Source organism: Eulemur rufifrons, chromosome 28 (genome assembly GCF_041146395.1).
Source record: "Eulemur rufifrons isolate Redbay chromosome 28, OSU_ERuf_1, whole genome shotgun sequence".
In the NCBI taxonomy this organism is placed as follows: Eukaryota; Metazoa; Chordata; class Mammalia; order Primates; family Lemuridae; genus Eulemur; species Eulemur rufifrons.
Genome location: NC_091010.1, coordinates 34,691,512 through 34,710,042, shown reverse-complemented (window position 1 = coordinate 34,710,042; position 18,531 = coordinate 34,691,512). Strand labels below are relative to the sequence as shown.

The 18,531-nt window shown below is 32.2% G+C and overlaps 1 protein-coding gene across 8 annotated transcripts in view; it reads right to left on the bottom strand.

The window, feature by feature from the left end:
* Positions 1 to 6,149: 6,149 nt before the first annotated feature.
* Positions 6,150 to 18,531, bottom strand: part of PCDH15 (protocadherin related 15) — a 635,722-nt gene continuing 623,340 nt past the window's right edge. For 3 of the 8 annotated variants that reach the window (XM_069460690.1, XM_069460691.1, XM_069460692.1), the window contains 2 exons: positions 9,882 to 9,990; positions 6,150 to 6,701 (listed from right to left, as the gene is read on the bottom strand). In XM_069460690.1, coding sequence (XP_069316791.1) covers positions 6,150 to 6,701; positions 9,882 to 9,990 — 661 coding nt within the window. Of the gene's footprint in view, positions 6,702 to 8,193; positions 9,055 to 9,881; positions 9,991 to 10,871; positions 10,943 to 14,817; positions 14,857 to 16,544; positions 16,564 to 18,531 lie in introns of those variants that run through there. The other 5 variants (XM_069460687.1, XM_069460688.1, XM_069460685.1 and 2 more) reach the window with 3 other exon arrangements.

Sequence of the window (18,531 nt, the reverse complement as noted above, 5' to 3'; positions counted from 1 at the left end):
CTATTCAAAAGGCCCTGAGACACTTAGATACAGACTAATTTTGTAGTTATGGAAACTGAATCAGAAAGTTTGGGATGTGGCCGATGTAATATAGCAATGAAGGAATTACTAGAGCCAAGATTTATCCTCCAAGCTCCCTTATAAATACAAACATTGGAAAATGTTTCTGCCCTGTTGTCAAGACCAATGGTTCTTTAGGTAAACTTGTCTCCTAGTTGCAAGACCCCGATATTAAACTAATGATGCAATTTAGATACTTAGCCTATACTTATTACTCATCAAACAAGTTATAGTTATGATATTTCAACTGGACATGTTAGCATAAGTAAATCTTTAAAGGTTAATTTTAAAAGTTACGCAGTATGCATAACTTACTTTTAAAAGGCATACATTTGTTATATCAGGGATATCTACTTTTAGGCTCTCTCTTCCCTCTTCACTACTCAAAAAAAAAAAAAAAAAAACCTGCCTTGATTTTATATAAATAACCCATAATAATTAAAAATGAAAAAATATATGCATCAGTGCCTATACCTCGGGAAAAATATGTAGTCTCTAATATTGATGATTAATTCAATAGTATAAATAAAATATGACATATAGTTCATAAAAGCAATATTTTAATAGTTTTATTTATATGAATTTAAATATGGATATATAACTAAAATAATTTAAATATAAGTAGATATTGACTTATTTATATTTATTTAAGCTAGCTAAAAATGCCCTTTTTTCTCCTCATTGGACTGTAATTGATGTTTTCATACCAGGAGAATTCAGGATCTTTTATAGAAGATAGCAAGGTAACGAAATCTGATTGGGAATAGAAAGTCAAGGGGGTACAGACATACAGAGTCTCAGATATTGACATTTTCAAACCACCTTTTGTCAGTGTGCTTATTTATGTAAATCATGCTGTTAGGATTTGAGAAAAAGAACAGCTAAGCATAGGCTAGATTTTGATAAAATCCTAGTCTCTTTCACAACAAATCCAAAAGAGTCAGCTTTAATTCAGCAAATACGTCATATTAAAGGTGTATTTTGGGTAAGTACTTACATGGAGATGTGACAAATTTTAGGACAGACTGCTCAGTAGTTCCCTGTATTCACAGACATAAAACCACTGAATTGTCCTTGTAGCCCAGGCTTTGTGTAATGCTCTTTTTAACACTGTTTTCTTTTTTTAATTATGCAAAAGCCCAATTCAGAAAACAAAAAAATACCATCAGTTTCTTTTCTCTTTAAAAAACATATACTTTTATTATATGTTTTTTGATGGGGAAAAAAACTGCATTTTCTTATAACTTAGAATATCTACTATGTAAACCGGGTCAATAAGATTTATACTGCCATTTAGCCAGTAAAATATTAAAATCTGGCCAAATCTGTGAAGATCATGAAGGTAAATTTCCAATCTTTTATTCTCTACATGTATCATTATAGAGTTGGCAAAAATGTGTTCAGATTAAATATCTGATTTTATCTCTTAACTCAGGTGGATTTAAATGGCTGTTATTGCTATTTTCTAACAGGATAAATTGTAAAATGATGTTCCCAGGGTTACACAGTGACAGAGCTAGAATTCATTCATTCTGTTTAATCTAATTTTCCTCAACAGTTGTTGTTTTTGCAAGGAGGTGTGTTGGGCACTAGAAATACATGGATGGATACAATTCTGCTCTACACTAGGTAGAGCAGAAGGCAAAGGGCCAAGAATTCTGAGTTCAAGATTGTTGTTTTGGAAAATTTATTCCTCAAATTTATGCCTCTCAATCCTGACTGTTTGACCACACAAGACAATTGAAATTAGTAAATCATCAACTGCATTAGAAAGTTAAGCAAGCTGCATGTGGCCAGAGAAATAGGAGCACATTTGACATAGAAAGAGTTATAGATATAGGTATATGTATATAAATTATGAGTCTCTGAAACATCAGGCTCAACTATATTATAAGATACATAATGTAACTTCAGGTTGACTATACTTCCTGCCACTTTTATGCTGTCATTTAGCATTTCTATGAGCATAACTGCCTGATTACATGTGAGAACTTTTGTGTGTATGTGATTATAAATTTTTATGTAAACGAATATGTGGTATGACAGGCAACACAGTTGCCACTCTTCTTAGAACTTGGTGGCACAAGTACGTGATGGAAGTAACAAGAGACTGGTTAGGAGTTTTAAAATACACTTTCCTCCACATTGTACTAAGATAAGGGTTTGCAGAGCAGACTTTTCTTTTTATTATTGAGTTGAAATACTAAACATATAAATGGGAAAATAGTTAATGACTTTTATCCCCACCTGGTAGAATAATGAGAATTCATTTTTTCAAATGGAAATTTATTTTTGAAACATTGTGTAGTGAATAACAATGCATTTTGACTTAAATTTTCTAATTCAGATTCCTCATACGGTAACATAAATATTTGTTAAGGAAGAACACGTGTTTGGATAAAGAAATTGGGAAAGCAGTGAATCTGTTGATAATTTTTCAAACTATAGACAATGTCCAAGTCTTCCATACATGTGCTTAACTTACCATAAATTTAGAGTAGATTACAACGAAAAAAATACCAGTCTAAAAGTAAAGATTGTTATGATAGAGATCAAGGTCAACTAATGCAATAACAAGAGAAAAAAATAGAACAAAAAAAATTCACATATCATTTTAGAATAGGGAGAAACTAGCAATAAAAATTAGGGTACTCAATATTATTTTGAACCTATCCCTCAACCTTATCGCTGTGTTATTTGCAGGCACCAATAGGCATCTGCCCTGAGAATAAATTTTAGCACTTTCTGCCTATTTTGCTAATTAATTAAAGTGGTATTTAAGTTCCACTTAAGGTACAAAGTGCAGAAGGTGAAACAGAGCAAGAGAAAAAGCTAGGCTCATGAAGTAAAAGAAAGAAAAGTCTTCACTCAAGAATCAATATTCAATTATTTCTGGCTCTATAATACATAAATGTTATGAAACAATATTTTAATAGTAGCCACCATATTTCACTTAGAGGAACCACTTAGAGTAAATAACATGTTTTAACATCCCTGTTAACAGTGTAGTCTAATAACATGAATGGCATATTGCATTTAAATGCAAGGCAATTTTTTTTCCTGTATTTTAAAAAGATACACTTGGCCAACCTACAGTTGTAATTCTATGAGCATTCCTGGAGTCTGTAATTAATGAAAAAGACAAGTCTAGAAAGAGATTAGCATCTGTGATTTGATGGTCCAGTCACAAATGTCCTATGTCACCTTGACCACATTTACTCATTTCCCTTAATGACAAGACCTTCTGAAAGCAATAGGTTTAGCAATAGTGTAGTCATTTATAAGTTTGTTCTCATCTTAATCAGCCTGATTGAAAGCAGATGGTGATTGAGAACAACAAGAAAAAATTCCTTTGTCTTTCTAGGAAGAAAACTCACCAATTTTTTAATAAACATTTACATATAAACATCATTTATATGAAGTATTCTTAAGATTAAACAAACATACTTGGGTATTTCCTCTGGGTTCCACAGTTTTAATCCTGAGGCATGGATTTATAAGATAGTGGAAGTCCTATCAAAGTAACTATTTAATTGGTCCAGACTTATTTAGTTAGTAATATTTTTACTACTGTGTATACTTTATCCCAAAATATACTGACAAAATATTTGATTTGGTTGCTCTGCATAAATCCTGCTTCTCTTTATACTGTCTCCACTAAGGGATAGACTAACCTCATGGTTTTTTTTTCTTTTACTGAAATTATTTTTTTTTTTACTTGAAATTGCTGAAATGTGTCTTCTAAGTAGCTTGTAATTTTTTTTAATTTTCTTATAAAAATTGTACTTTAAAATACAGTGACATTTCATATATCAGAGCATTAGTCTTCTGCCAACATCAGATTTCCAAAAACAGTGCACATATCCCAATAGTGACCAAAGAAAGCTTCTGAGAATCACAACATTTTTGCTTGAATCCACCTACCTGATCTCCATCTCAGGTTTAGTGATTTTTTAAATAAGAACAAGCAACACAAACAAACAAAAACCACAAACTTTCTCACAAGGATATTAGAAGATATAGACTAGAAGAAAAAAATTTGAGCAAGGCACAACAACGTAAGTTAAATATCAAAGCCGGAAATTAAAGGCAGAAAAATTTTATAAAGCTGTATGCAAAGAGAATATCATGGGATGCTGGTTGAGATGACCTTGGGGTGTCATTAAATTCTATTCAATGATTTCTGTTTGAGCCAGTAAGGAAATATAATATTCTTAATCTAATTTCTATACAAAATATTTTATACTAAAAACAATTACTTTGGTGCTTGAAGGAGTAAACCCTGGAATTCAATAGTATAGATCATTGCTTCTTAAAATTTAATATGCATATAAACCACCTCAGGGTCTTATGAAAATGTGGACTCTTGTTTAGTAGGCATGGGGATATGGGCATGATTCTATGTTTCTAATACGATCCTAGTTAATGTTGATAGTTTTTCTAGCAAGGGTATAGGATGCATTAATTTTCAATAAAATTAGGTAAATGAGATGTTACTGTATTTGATTCCAAATACTTTTGGAAATCTGAAATAAAAATATACTATTCATATAAGTTGGCAATTTTATGTTAATGCAATTCATTCACTTTGGAAAAAAGGAAATAGCATATAACAAACTATTTTTAAAATGTGCAACATGTAAGAGGGAATAAATAATATTGCATTATTCAATCCTTCAACCATATAATATGCATGCATGAGGGAATTTCATTAAAATCTGAACTTCGTCAATACTGTGCAAAATTTGAGGTGAGCTATATCTATATCATACTACGTCATATTCAGTAGAATTCTGAATCTCTTAATCTATATTGTTTCATTCTTTTTACATCTGGAAATTATGCAACACACAAAGCAATTTTTTAAAAAGAATACTATGTTTTCACTTCTATTAACGGTGAAAGACTGTGCTTTGTTCAATGGTAAAAAATCAAGACTGTGTTCTTTGATTAAAAAATGCCCAGGCAATCACATTTTCTGGTTCTGGACTTTAAGCACATCAATATGTGCACTAAAATATTCTATAAGTAAACTGAAAAAGAAAGAAGTTAAATACAATAATACATCTGGAATTATGGATTTACAGCCTTTATAGGCATTCTCATATTACCTGAAGTCTTGACCCTGCCAAATTCTTTTATGCCAGGTTTATAAACTATTCATGTCCAATGACATTAATGTGAGACCTCCCTGATCTTACCTTGTCTTCCATACTGAAACTGTTGGTCTGGATGCATTATTGCCTATTTGACCTTTTCTCACTTCTCAGTAAGCTTTTGCTAAGGGTGAGAATTCTGTGTTGCTCCAAAAAGTTTTTTAACTTCAAGTGACTAAACTAAATTATCTCTTATATTTGATATGGATAGAATGTTTAGTGGGCCACCAGGGAAGATTGTAAATAATATTGATGAAAAGGGGTATGAGGTATGATTTCAAGTGTTCCTTGAAAGGTCTGTGTGTGTGTGGTGTGTGTGTGTGCATGTGTGTATGTAAAAATATGAAAAACTTTATATTGGACAATAAGTAAAATAAGTTTATGATTTAAAATAATTTACAGGTGATTCCCACATTTACTATTACTCTGCAATTCCATCTTTCATTTATAAAAAGCCAGAACAGTACAGACAACAACCATACAAACTCATTAACTATAAAAATCCCCTAATATTTTTTTCCCGTTTGCCTACGGAATGTAAAATTACATGTACCAAAAAGGTTCTGTGAAGTTAGAAATGAAGCATAATCTATGTTAATCAACAAAAAATAAATGATTACTTAGTAAATTATTTCTTGTTTATTAAAATGAAAAAAAATCAAGACCTAACAAAACAGCTAAATGTTTAAATGATATGTTATTTAGTGAATTGAGAGTCTGTCCAAAAAGATTTTCTGGAAAAAAAAAATAATTACAATAATTGATACAAATGTGAGTGCAAATCTGTCTCTTTTTAAATTTTAAAGCATATTGTTCAAAGTTGTAGCTTGTGTGCATGATATAAATTCCATACATTGTTTTCTCAGTGACAATAAAAAGCACAGTTTATTAAAAACTGAAGTAAAAATTAACATAACTTTTTAAAAAAATCAGTCACAGTTTCGTCATTGGTATATGAAGGTTGTTCCAGGGGCCCATCCAAAGCTCTTCGTCATCCGACTGTGTGTGGTCACTATGAAATTCCAAAGCCTCCTTGATGTTCTTGCTGTCAATCACGGACTCCTGCTCAACTGTGCTTTTCAGTCTGTTTCCCAATGGCTTCGCTGCTATACTGTCAGTCCCCACGGGGCAAGGGGCAAATGTAACCAGGGTTGGTCTTGTGTTTACTTTCTCAGTAGAAAATGGCCCCTTTGATAATGTGTTCAGGGGCACATTCTCCTCATGTGTCACTGCCAACTTGTCTAGTTTCTTAAAGTGCCTCCCCAGTCGGACAGGCGAAGACACTTTTAAGTTATCGGCGAGGCAGGCACGACGGGTTCTCACCACAGAACCGTTCTGTGCAATATATATATTGCCATTGATATTACTGTGGATATTAGGATTGTGAAGACGGTTCCTCTGACATTCAGTAGCACTTTCTTCTCCAGCTGAGCTAGTTTCATACTCTCGATCGACAACTAATTTGATCATTCGTTTTCTTGCCCACTGATAAAATATAAAAAAAAATGTGAGTATATCATCAAAGGAATTAAAAAGGCAAACATTACAATGCCTGTGAAATCCAAAATGATGGCATTTAGGAAGCTATCAAACTTAAATAATTCAAGAGAGATAGAAGGAAGCAACTCTTCATTAACATCAGTTTATTGTCACCAATTCTTCATTGGCTTGAGTGTTTAATAATGTTTGAAAAAAGTGTTACTGATCCAAGAAGTAGACATTTCAGAGAACACTCATATTCTTCTAGAAGAATTTACTGCCCTACATGAAAAAAAAATGTATTATATATATTCATCTAAGGAACTGATCCATTGTTTGACAGCTGCTATACTATTCAGGAAAGTTAAACTGAAAGAAATGAACAGCATTAGTATATTCTGTTCATATTAATGCTTCCATTTCCAATATTCAAAAAAAATTTAAACTCACTTGATTCTAATTTTTAATTTACTCTCCATTGTTACCCAAAACTTTTGTATAATTTATTATTCACTTGAAGGACCCTCATTTTCTGAGTTATCCCACTTAGATATATGTTAACTTCAAAGAAAATATCTTCCTAACTTCCATAATTCACTGAGTAATAAACAAAACTGAAAGCTAATTATTCTAAACTTTCCTTTCGTAAGCAATTGGAATACAATGGACATTTTCACCAATTCATTTTCCTTTTACCAATGGACATTTAAAATGGCAAGCAGCAAAGGTTAAACAATACTATGTTCTTCTCAAAAGAGTATTGCATTTTAGGGATATGTGAGCTATAAATATTAACACTTTACACTGAGTAATCTATGCTTTCTAATTTTTAGAAATTTCTGTGTTCACTTACCCAGAAAAAATTTCATAACTGTTATAATTCATTCTTTAAAATCCAGTTTAACTTATAACCACAGCAGAAAATAAGTGGTAAAAATGTTTCATTTTTTAAATATTACTTCATTTAACTCCTAATATTTAAAATTGGCAGGTGCAAACTTATTTGAACATGTTCAGTGTATCTTTAATAATTCTTTTGCCAGTAGAAATGTACATATATGCAAAAGTAGACTATTAGAAATAATTTGTTGCAGCTTGTCCCAGTATTTATTTTGAAAGATGATACAAAAACCATGATATATACACATACATATGAATATATATATTCATCCTATCCATTCCAATAGACAGGGCATCACTGATAATACATAATGCCACATTGGATTTACAAAATTTCACCAGAAAATAGTAAATATTGATTAGTTGATTCCATGTGTTCCAATTTAGTAATGTAGGAAGGATTAGTCACTTTTCACACATTCTAATACACAAATCTGTTTGGATAGTATATATATTCACTTCTGGCATGCTTCTGATCTTAAGTCATTTCAAAATCATGATCAATTTCCTACCCCTCAAGTGGCATTTCAGAGCACACAGAAGGCACTGCACACAAGGGCACTCATCACTGCAAAAACCCCACCTACTGTGATGTCTTTTAAAGTGCGGTGTTGTAACTTTCAGAGCTTGCTCCTGGAGACTTCCTTCTGTTTGCACTCTTGCTTCTGTCATACTCTGGCACCTGAAAGCCCCAGGGACCTCCAGACTGACTTTCGCTACTACTGCTGCTACTGCCAGATTCCGATTCCGATTCCTCCTCACTTTCCACGCCGCCTTCCACTGAAGCTGATTCTACACTGCCCTCCTCGGGGACATCTTGAGCTTCAAGGTCTGTAGATTCTTCCACAGGGGCCAGTTCACTTTCTTCTTCTTCTTCTGGGTGTTCTTCTTCCACCTCAGGTTGTATTGCTTGTGCTTCAGCTGCTTCCTTTTTTCCACCCTTAACTTCCTTGACCTCCTCAACAATGGGTCGTCTTCTTGCAAGCACAATATTCTTCCTTGCTTTTTCTCCTTCGGACTCTGTAGATTCAGATTCTTCTGATTCAGGGGTAGAACTCTCCTCTTCCTCAGAGGGTGTCTCTGACTCAGATTTCTCTTCTGTAGTCTCAGACTCACTGAACTCAGATTCTTCCTCGCTGTATTCAGTGTAGTCGCTGGAGGACTCCTCCTCTGATTCCACAGTGCTTTCTGTAGCTTCCTCTTGGTCCAGAGTTAGTTTCAAATAATCTTTTTCTTCTTCCTCGAGCCGTCTCTCCCACTCTTCACCTTCAAGGTCCACGATACCTCTTTTATCAGCTAGTCCTCTAACTTTCTTAAATATCATTGGGAATATCCTGGCTCTCTTCCATGTTGTGTACGTAGGCTCAACTGCTGGTGGTTTTTCAATAGTTACAACTACTTCCTCCTCACTAGGCTCTCTAATTTCAACTTTTGGTTTTATAATTTTCTTTGGCTTTTCCTGAAAATTGTGAAAATGCAATTGAAGTGTCAGCTTGGGTGTAGTTATGATATGACAAAAAAGGGGGAAATTAATAGATTTTGGTATTCAAAGTTTATTTTGCATCTTCTATCAAAGAAAAAAAGAAAAAAATAATCAATGCCTCTTCTCGCTCCTATTCCTAGAACTTTGCTTGATAGCTTTATGTAGTTCCTTTAGGTAAAGTCTAAGAATTTTAAATAATCATAAACATATGATGGTTTATCATATCCAATGAGAAATTTGATTATTTTGTTAAATTCTGAACATGTTAAAGCTACAGTGATGTTTATTTGTTGTTTTTTTGCCAAGTAAATATTGCAGGCAAAGTATATAAATCTGATAGAAATGATTCATGCTAATTTAAACATAAATTAAACATAATTCCTTCAAAAGTATTAGTGGAAGAATGTTATTTTTCTCTGATAATCAAAAAACAGATTATATTTTTCATGATTTTTAGTTATGCTAGATAATGTGGGAACAAAAGTAACCATTGTGTTGCAGAATTTTAAAAATTTATTTGATTATAATATTATCTTTATGGAGCAACATTTAGAATTTTGGAAAACATAAATTTTATTGTAGGTTTTTCCAAATGTTTGACATCTTATAGAAGGAAACAAATTAAACTATTAAAAGTTAATTTTTTCCTTCATAGACAAGGCAATGAAATGGTCAGCATTTGTTAAATTTCTATGGAAAGCAAATGAATAGGATTTCTGAAAGGTGAAATGCTCTATAGCCTACTAGTCATATAGGGTTAAAAAATACTGTTCTTGGAATATTACTTAGCATAATAAAATTACCTCTTCCTCCTCATACTCCTCCTCAGCTTCACCAACCACCTCACCATATTCTTCCTGTCCAGCCGGTGGTAATAATCGGCGGCGACTTCCATATTGAGGCATTTCATACCTGTAATATAAACTTATAATTTTAAACACTCTGCCATATGATCTGTGTAGAATATATCATGATGAGCTCTGTTTTCTTCGTTTTCTTTATCATTCGATCAACAGATATTTATACAGCTCCTATAAGGCTTCTTGCAAATTAGTTACAAAACTATAGAGTAAGAACTACTACCTGATGACCAATGATTTTTGCCATAATGGTACCCTGGAATAACAATAAAGAGAGTTGAGTTATTTCAGATATAAATTTTGGGAGATATTAGAATGAGGAAAAAGGCATATTGCTTCTTAATTAACTGAAGAACCCAGGCCACAAAAATAGGTTCTTTCGAAAAGCATAATAGCTCATTCAGAACATAAAATCTGTATCTTTATAGCAAAAAAAGTTTGCTTCAAACATGGTCTGTAATGGTATTCATATTTTTCTGCTGTTACTTTTGAAAGCAATTAACTTATATGTATAAGTGACTTTTGAAATACCTATTACTGAATTCTACAGTATGTTTTCTGCTGCTTAATTGCTCTCTTGGGAAAAACTTTAGGCTGACTGATTATATAAAATGTTAACCATCTCACATAAAATAAATGGTGAATTCAGGAATTGAGCAAATATGTTTGACTTCTATTTTCCATTGAAATAGTTTTGAATAATTTTACCGCATTTCTAGAATTGTAATCAACATCAATATAAAACATCAATACAGAACTCATAGAAAAATAGTTGAAACGTCATTGAAATTAAAGCTAAATTTACTTATTTTTTTAAATATTAAACTAATAAAATGACATTTAAAAACAAATACTAGTAATAACCATTTAATAACTCCCTATTATCAATAAATACTACAATAAGATTCTGAATAAAAAAATCTGAAGATGTACCCATGCTCATAAGTGTAATAATCTTGTCCATATTCCTGGCCAGGATCAATTCCAGATTCCATGGATAATTCCTATTGTTCAAAAGAGAAACTGTATTTGAAAGCAAATTCATATCATATTTCAGCTCACAGTCAGATTTTCACAAATAGAATTCGATGACTCTCAAAACACTCCTGCCAAAATAACTTTAATTACAAGTGTTAGTTAAACATACTCAATTTTTTTTCCTGACTGTAACTATTTTATACAAAGTAAGATTAGGTTAGACCTGTGGTGGAAAAATAACTTTTTCCTAAAGGTAATCCTGTTAAAAATTGCAGATGGGAATTTTCATTTGTCTTTGGATAACTTTTAAAATTGTCAATAAACAGTTAATATTTAATAGTATTTTTAATATTATCAACTGAATTTAGCCTTGAGGAAAATTATAACATTATTTTCAGCATTTTTGCATCCTACCATTAATAGTTCTCTAGTACTGAGTGTTCTTCCATTCATTACAACTGTTCTGATAAAATCATCTGACAATAATTTATACACTAATAAGAATTCAAGTTGATGTGTGATCTCTCCCAAGGATATTTACATTTTAAAACATATTGATGATTATAAATTTAAGGCTTTTTTTTTAAAAAAGCATTTGTTAGAATAGATGCCCTTTCAAGAGTTCCAGTTCTAAAGTCTAAAGAATATTGTTTTTTGTCAAACGTAACTCTTGCAAAAAGATTTTTTCTGAAACATATATATAAAAAGTTTCCAATAATTATTAACTACAATTTCTTTACATTTCCCTTCTTAATTCTATTTTAACATGTTAATCAAGTTAAATGGCAAAGGTTAATCAAAGTGCTTTTGCAATGGAGCAAGAAAAGGGAATGAGGCAAAAGTATACGCACCCTCAGGAAAATGGGTTGGTACTTATTTCTAAAATTTTCTATTTATAAGAATTAGCTTTGTTGATCCAGGCATAATGATGAGTCAGGGAAAAAATGTTCTCCTCTGAGGGCACAGATATATCATTTAAAAAGTGTGGAAATTTACAGCCTGCATGATGGATGTAGACAATGGCCTTCAGTTGTACTTAATTTGGCCAATATCATTTTAAGAATTGGAATTATTTGAATTTCTATTGGCAAATTGAAATAGATGCCAACAATTCTAATCAGAAAATGCCATCAAACATATGAATTTTTATTTGTCTTGAAAAATAAAAAGATGGCAACACTAGAATTATCTTTTTACATGCCAACAACCTAGTTGATGGTACTGCTCCTCACAGCAAACATGTTGTCTCCTGGTTACAAGAATATCCCCAACCATACTGTTCTATAGCTGTACCCATAGTCACCATGAAATCTGCCATCCACTGTTGTTTTTGCATCTAATAAAATCCTTTCACTTATATTACTTCCCTGTATCCCGCAGCTATTTAAATTAACACTAGCATGTGTTGGCAGGGACACGGAACAATTGAAATTCTCACACACTTCTTGGTAAAAACCTTTAGAAAATGATAACAATACTAAAGTTACATATATGCATACCCTCTTTCATAGAAATTCAATTTATGGTCATATACCAAAGAGAAATATGTACACCTGTACATCAAAACACATTATTCATAACAGGCAAAAATTGGAACCAATGCAAAAGTCCATCAGGCAAACACACTACTCACATAAACATAGATAAATCTCCCAAACAGAATGATGAGCAAAAGAGGTCAGGTACAAATGAAACATACTGTATTATTCTATTTATATAAACTTCAAATGCAGACTAATTGATGAATGTGTTACAAGCCAGATGAGTGGTTGGGGGAGGGTAACTAATATCTGGATATTGACAGGAAGGGGCTTATGGAGAGCTAGCAGGGCATGTGTACTCTGTAAATATTCATCTAGCTGTACAGCATGATTGGCACACTTGCTATGGGTGTAGGTTTTATTTCAACAACAACAACAACAAAATTTCATCCTAGGCAGGTTGAAGGGAGGGTGGGAACGAGGTTGAGAAAGACCAGTAAGAAATTGGGACAAAGTTAAAGTCTTGATTTAAGTCATTCAAGCTAAATGCTTTGAAAAAAACATAAATGTTTCATACTGGCAAGCTTAGACTTTTGAGGTATCTAAAACCCAATGTAATGATATTGGTTTAAATGATGCAAATGGATCTCAGAACTAATACTTCTAAACTACTTGCCAAATGCATGTTTAATCTAATAACATGCAGAGACTGAGAAAAGGACTTCAAATGGTTGTGAAGAGTAATTTTAATAACTTTCAGTTATAATAGAGAAGACAAAATAAAACATTCAAGTAAATATTTATAGAGACAATGCAACTGAGTTAATTTCATATTTTAAAAGTCAGAACTGAAAAATTTTCTTTATAGACATACTTTTATCTTTTCCTAGAGAACAATGCTCAGCTCTTACTACCTACAATATATACTTGGCATCAATTAGTTTAAAAATATAATAAGAAGGATAGAAGGGATAAGGATAGGAACCCAGGAAACTCAGCAAGATAGTCCTTGATTCCATCAGTCCCTCTATAGTTCTGAGTTGGGTAAGAAGACACAGAGACTGGCAGAAGAGAATAATTTGAAGGTGCCCCTTGGATGCTTACACTACCCATGAATGAAGAGCAGAACATCATCCCTTCAAAAAAAGAAAAAAAAAAAAATCAAGGAAGGAAGGAAGGACCTAGTGACCTGTAAGATCCCTGAGTTGACCTAAACAGACAATGTAACCAGGGGCCTTTTTGCTGCTCCACAGTCCCGCTTGACATCCCTTAGGTGCTGAATCTTAGATTTTAGAAAATCATGCAAAGTAGCACACTAATAGTGTAGATCAGTTAGTGTTATTTTTAATATTCATTTTTGCTGACCACATTGAGAAGACGTAGAATTAACTTAGTGTCCTGTTATTAGGAATACTTATGTTGATGCAAACAAAACCAATAGTAATTATCATTTACTGAATTTTTCCTGCCACTTTCCAGTTGTGCTGAGCTAGGAGCTTATATATTAGATATTACTGCCAACATTTTATAGAAGATGAGATTGATGTTCAAGGGGATGCCTATTTTGATGAAGGCCTTGCATCCAACAATTGGCATTTGGATTTTAACCCTGAGTTTTCTGATTCAATAGTCTATGGAGCCCTCTCCAAGGAAATTTTTGCTAAAAACTTTATAAAATTTGAATATTTTTGACACCAAACCTCCAGATTTGGGTAATAATTTCAAACCAAGAAATGCCTCTCTTTAACAAAGTTAGAATTCTGTTCTTAAGGAAAAGGAAAAGAAAAAATTATCAATGGAGCTTATAAAATACTAAATTTGCCAAAGAAGAAAAAATTTAAGCCAGCATTACTTTATTTTTATTTTTTAATATCTAAGCAGCATATAAATATAATAGAGAAAATAATATGAGTGTATTACATAACTCTGAGTGTCTTTTCCACATTGTAGAAGAAAATATCAAAAGTGATTTGAAATAGACATATGTCCAAAGGCAGTATATTGAATTCCATGAAATATTTCAGTACAGATGTTAATGTTCTTTCTTTAAACTTTGCATAATCAAGTCTGGTCTTAGGAATGGATCTGATGAATCCAGACTCACTAAGACAAGTAACTACCGATCAGGTTTATTAATTATTTCATTCAATGATGGCTTGTTTTTACTAGGAACAAGGCCTTATTTGTCCAATTCCCAGAGAATGAAATTTGAAATTTGAGCCACCAGCACTCAGTGGGAAGGTGACTTGTTTGTTTCTTTGTTCATTTCTTATTTTAATTTGAAGCACTTTTTCTGTCTCTTGTAAAATTATGCTATGTTGGCAGATACCTATTCTGCCTACATGTACTATGGACCTTAAAGTCGCAAAAAAAGTATTGTGAAGACTCAGTGAGGTTGAAAACAAAATGAAAATTGATACCTCTGGTTTAAGAAGAGAAGGCCTCAGCAGTTGTTGTTGCTGCCAAAGGAAATTAAAATAGAAAAAGATTTAGAAAATAATTCAGATGGAAAAGGTAGATTGTGATTGAGAAGAGAGAAATAAAGGCAACAGTTTAAAACTGGCTACCTTGGGATTACGATTCATTACTCGTGTGATAGCTACCCAAAGCATTAAATAATGTTTTGACTACTTCTGTATATTGAAACATAAAATAAGAATTCACTTGTTTTAATTTCATCACTGTTTTAATTAATAGCACATTTAATAACCTTAATAAACAGGAATCTATAAAGATTCTTTTTGGTTTAAGCTTCATAGTACAAAAAATTATTTATTCTCCTAAAAGTACTTTAAGTGTCACACAATTATTTTTAACAAGTTTAACCTTGTTTTAAATTGCCTCTCTTTTTTTCTCCCCAATCACTTTAAATATAATCAGGTTCATTGGGAAGAAGGGTAGAACATACAGAATGATACAGTTGTGGTGTAGTAGTTATCATATTTAAGACATCCTTCCATTCCTCCTTCTTCTTATCAGAATGTGGATTGCTTGCTCTAAAGCATTAAGGGTATTTTCAGAAAGTCTTTTTGTGATTAGGAAAATTGTTCTTCTTCAGATTTGGTAGGGATTGCTTCCTACGTCTTCCTCCTTTTACCTATACTTATATAAAGAAATAGCCTCTATTGGTCTGTTTCTTGATAACTTTAACTAGCTGGGAACAAAATACACAATTCAAATTTTGGGTTACCAACTCTCCGGGGTGATATAGTTAAACAACACATATCTTAAAGTAAGCACTGAGACAGTGTATAGAAAGGTTCTAGGAGATAACTCCACCAATGTATCCACTCTTTAATATGACCAGTAGAACAACTATTTGACTGAAGGGATAGACTTTTTATTATACAGTTGTTAGTGAGTTAGTCTAGTTAGTTATTCATTTAAAGGGGAGGAAAGTTAAAGTTAGAGATACTCTGATTCAATCTGTTATCTTTTATTATCATCCCTGAAAACCACTTATTCATACAGGCATTCAACTTGATTTCCACATAATCTAGGATTTATGCATTCTAAACTATAAGCCAATAGGTCATGTACTTATTAGGTTATAAACTTCTCTTGACTGAAAAGCTGTATGCTAAATCAAACTAGGTTCTCAGTGACTTCATTGATAACATCACTTACAATATTGCGAGCCAAATATTACTGGCCAGAATGCCCAGTATGTTCTCTACAGACTGAGAGTCAAATTAACACAATAGAAAATCCAGAGCTTTCTGATGGTCTGATTTTTTTTTAATATTTAAGATCCTAAGCTTTAATACAGTGTTAGGATGGAGATGTGAACTGGAAAAATTACCAAAGGCTAAGTAATCCTATGGTTTCTAAATTAGATTTATAGCCTTAAAGAAACAAATTTGGGGAAATGTCACACAATATTGAATAACAGTAATTCAGGACAAAAGAAATTTATATTTAAAAGGTAAACAGTTGATCTTTGTTCACCCATTCAATAATCATAGATTTAAAACACCAAAACAAAGAAGCAACATATATAAAGGGAAACAAATTCATAGCATACTTTTAAGTTTTTGTTGAAATGAAGGAAAATAACCTAGTTTCAAAAGAATGTACATTAGTCCTGCCTCTTACACAAATACTTTCCTAGTAAGCTTGATATAATATAACACCATGAAGCCCTTACCTCTGATGCATAACCTCTCCTGCAAGGCAGAAATAAAGAAATCAGTATTAAACATCTTGGATTTTCAGATTAGATAAAATTATAGATAAGGGCTTTTAAAAAAATCTGAGCAAAACTCAGAATATAATTTTTAATGAAACTGTCTTAATGGGAAATATATTGTGGTATTATCAAAACAGGAGGATCATGGTTTCATGCCTGAATTTCTAAAATAATGAACAACTCAGACCCTCATTCCATAGGAACAAAAAATATGCAAAATCTATATTATCTCAACAATGTATAACACAATTTGACTGTGTTATTATCAATCTGGATAAAAATTATTCTACATTATCTGTGTTCCACACAAGTCTTGATGCATATGAGATACTCCTGAAGGAAAAGATGTGTTTTTGACATGAAGAATGTAATAGAGGATGAAAAATTATCTCCATGACTAGAATATGTTCTTCCAAATGATTGTAAGATTTTGTTTCTGTTTATATTAACCTGATTCTAAAAAGAATGAATGCAAAATATTGGCTTTCTTTTAAGAGGCAATTACATTATTAGAAATGAAGTGAAAAATTATTAGAGATATAATGGGGCAAATATTAAATATTACCTAAAGATTTACAAAATTCATGGACCACAAGCTGGTGAAACATTTGACGGTACACGAGAGGGGAAAAAAGAGTATAGAGTTTTCAAAGCTGAATGTCACTAATTATGAAAATTTTTTTTTTTTTTTATTTTATTTTATTTTTTTTTTTGAGACAGAGTCTCACTCTGTTGCCCGGGCTAGAGTGAGTGCCGTGGCGTCAGTCTAGCTCACAGCAACCTCAAACTCCTGGGCTTAAGCGATCCTCCTGCCTCAGCCTCCCGAGTAGCTGGGACTACAGGCATGCACCACCATGCCCGGCTAATTTTTTGTATATATATTTTAGTTGTCCATATAATTTCTTTCTATTTTTAGTAGAGACGGGGTCTCACTCTTGCTCAGGCTGGTCTCGAACTCCTGACCTCGAGCGATCCACCCGCCTCGGCCTCCCAGAGTGCTAGGATTACAGGCGTGAGCCACCGCGCCCGGCCAAATTATGAAAATTTTCTTTTTCTTTTTCATTAAGCAGTTGACCTAAAGTAGTAAACTAATCTGTTGACATATACGGAATTAATAAGCAAGTGTGATGAAGATTTGTTACAAAGAGGTATATGCCTAATTTTCTAAAGTTCAATGAAACAACCTGTAGAAAATTATTTTAAAAAGTCACAAGGCCTTCGTAAGCTAAGTAAGTCTACTTATTGGAAAGCATCTTAAGTGGTTAATGCATTGTACATTGAAACTGTTGGTAATAAAGTTAATACAATGCTTACTTATTTTTACCAATACTTCATTATTTAAAATGGTTCTGTACTGAATTTTGCAGAGTGCTCATATGGTTCTGCAAATATTTATAAGAAAGATAATCCTTCTAGAGTTTTAACAAATTTAGACATTTTCAACTTTTACCCAATTTCTATTTTTTAGAGATAAAGCAGAGCAAGCTCACATTTAGGTTTTAATAATGACAATTGATTAACATATCTCATAGAAAATACTCAACCAAAGCTAGACTTTACTTTCTAGAATAATTCAACTGACTCTTTTTGTTAGCAATGTTTTCCTTAAATGTGAAAAATACAGTATCAATAGATAAACTATAGTTTCCATTAACCTTTCTGTTGGTTTTTATTTAGTTATTTGTATTGCTTTTTCTTAGCTCAAAGGCAGAAAGTTACTTGAAAGAGGTATATAATAGAATTACTATTTATAAATCTCTGTGTGCTTTCAAAACATGATTATTGATTGTTACTTATAAAACCAGCTCATATAACATTAATGCATCTTTTTATGCAGTTCATAATCAATGTGTATTAATCATTTCATATCATTTATATGTATTATGGTTTACTTTTAACAGCAAGGAATAATGTATGGTATTCTTGCTTATGTCTTTAAATAAGG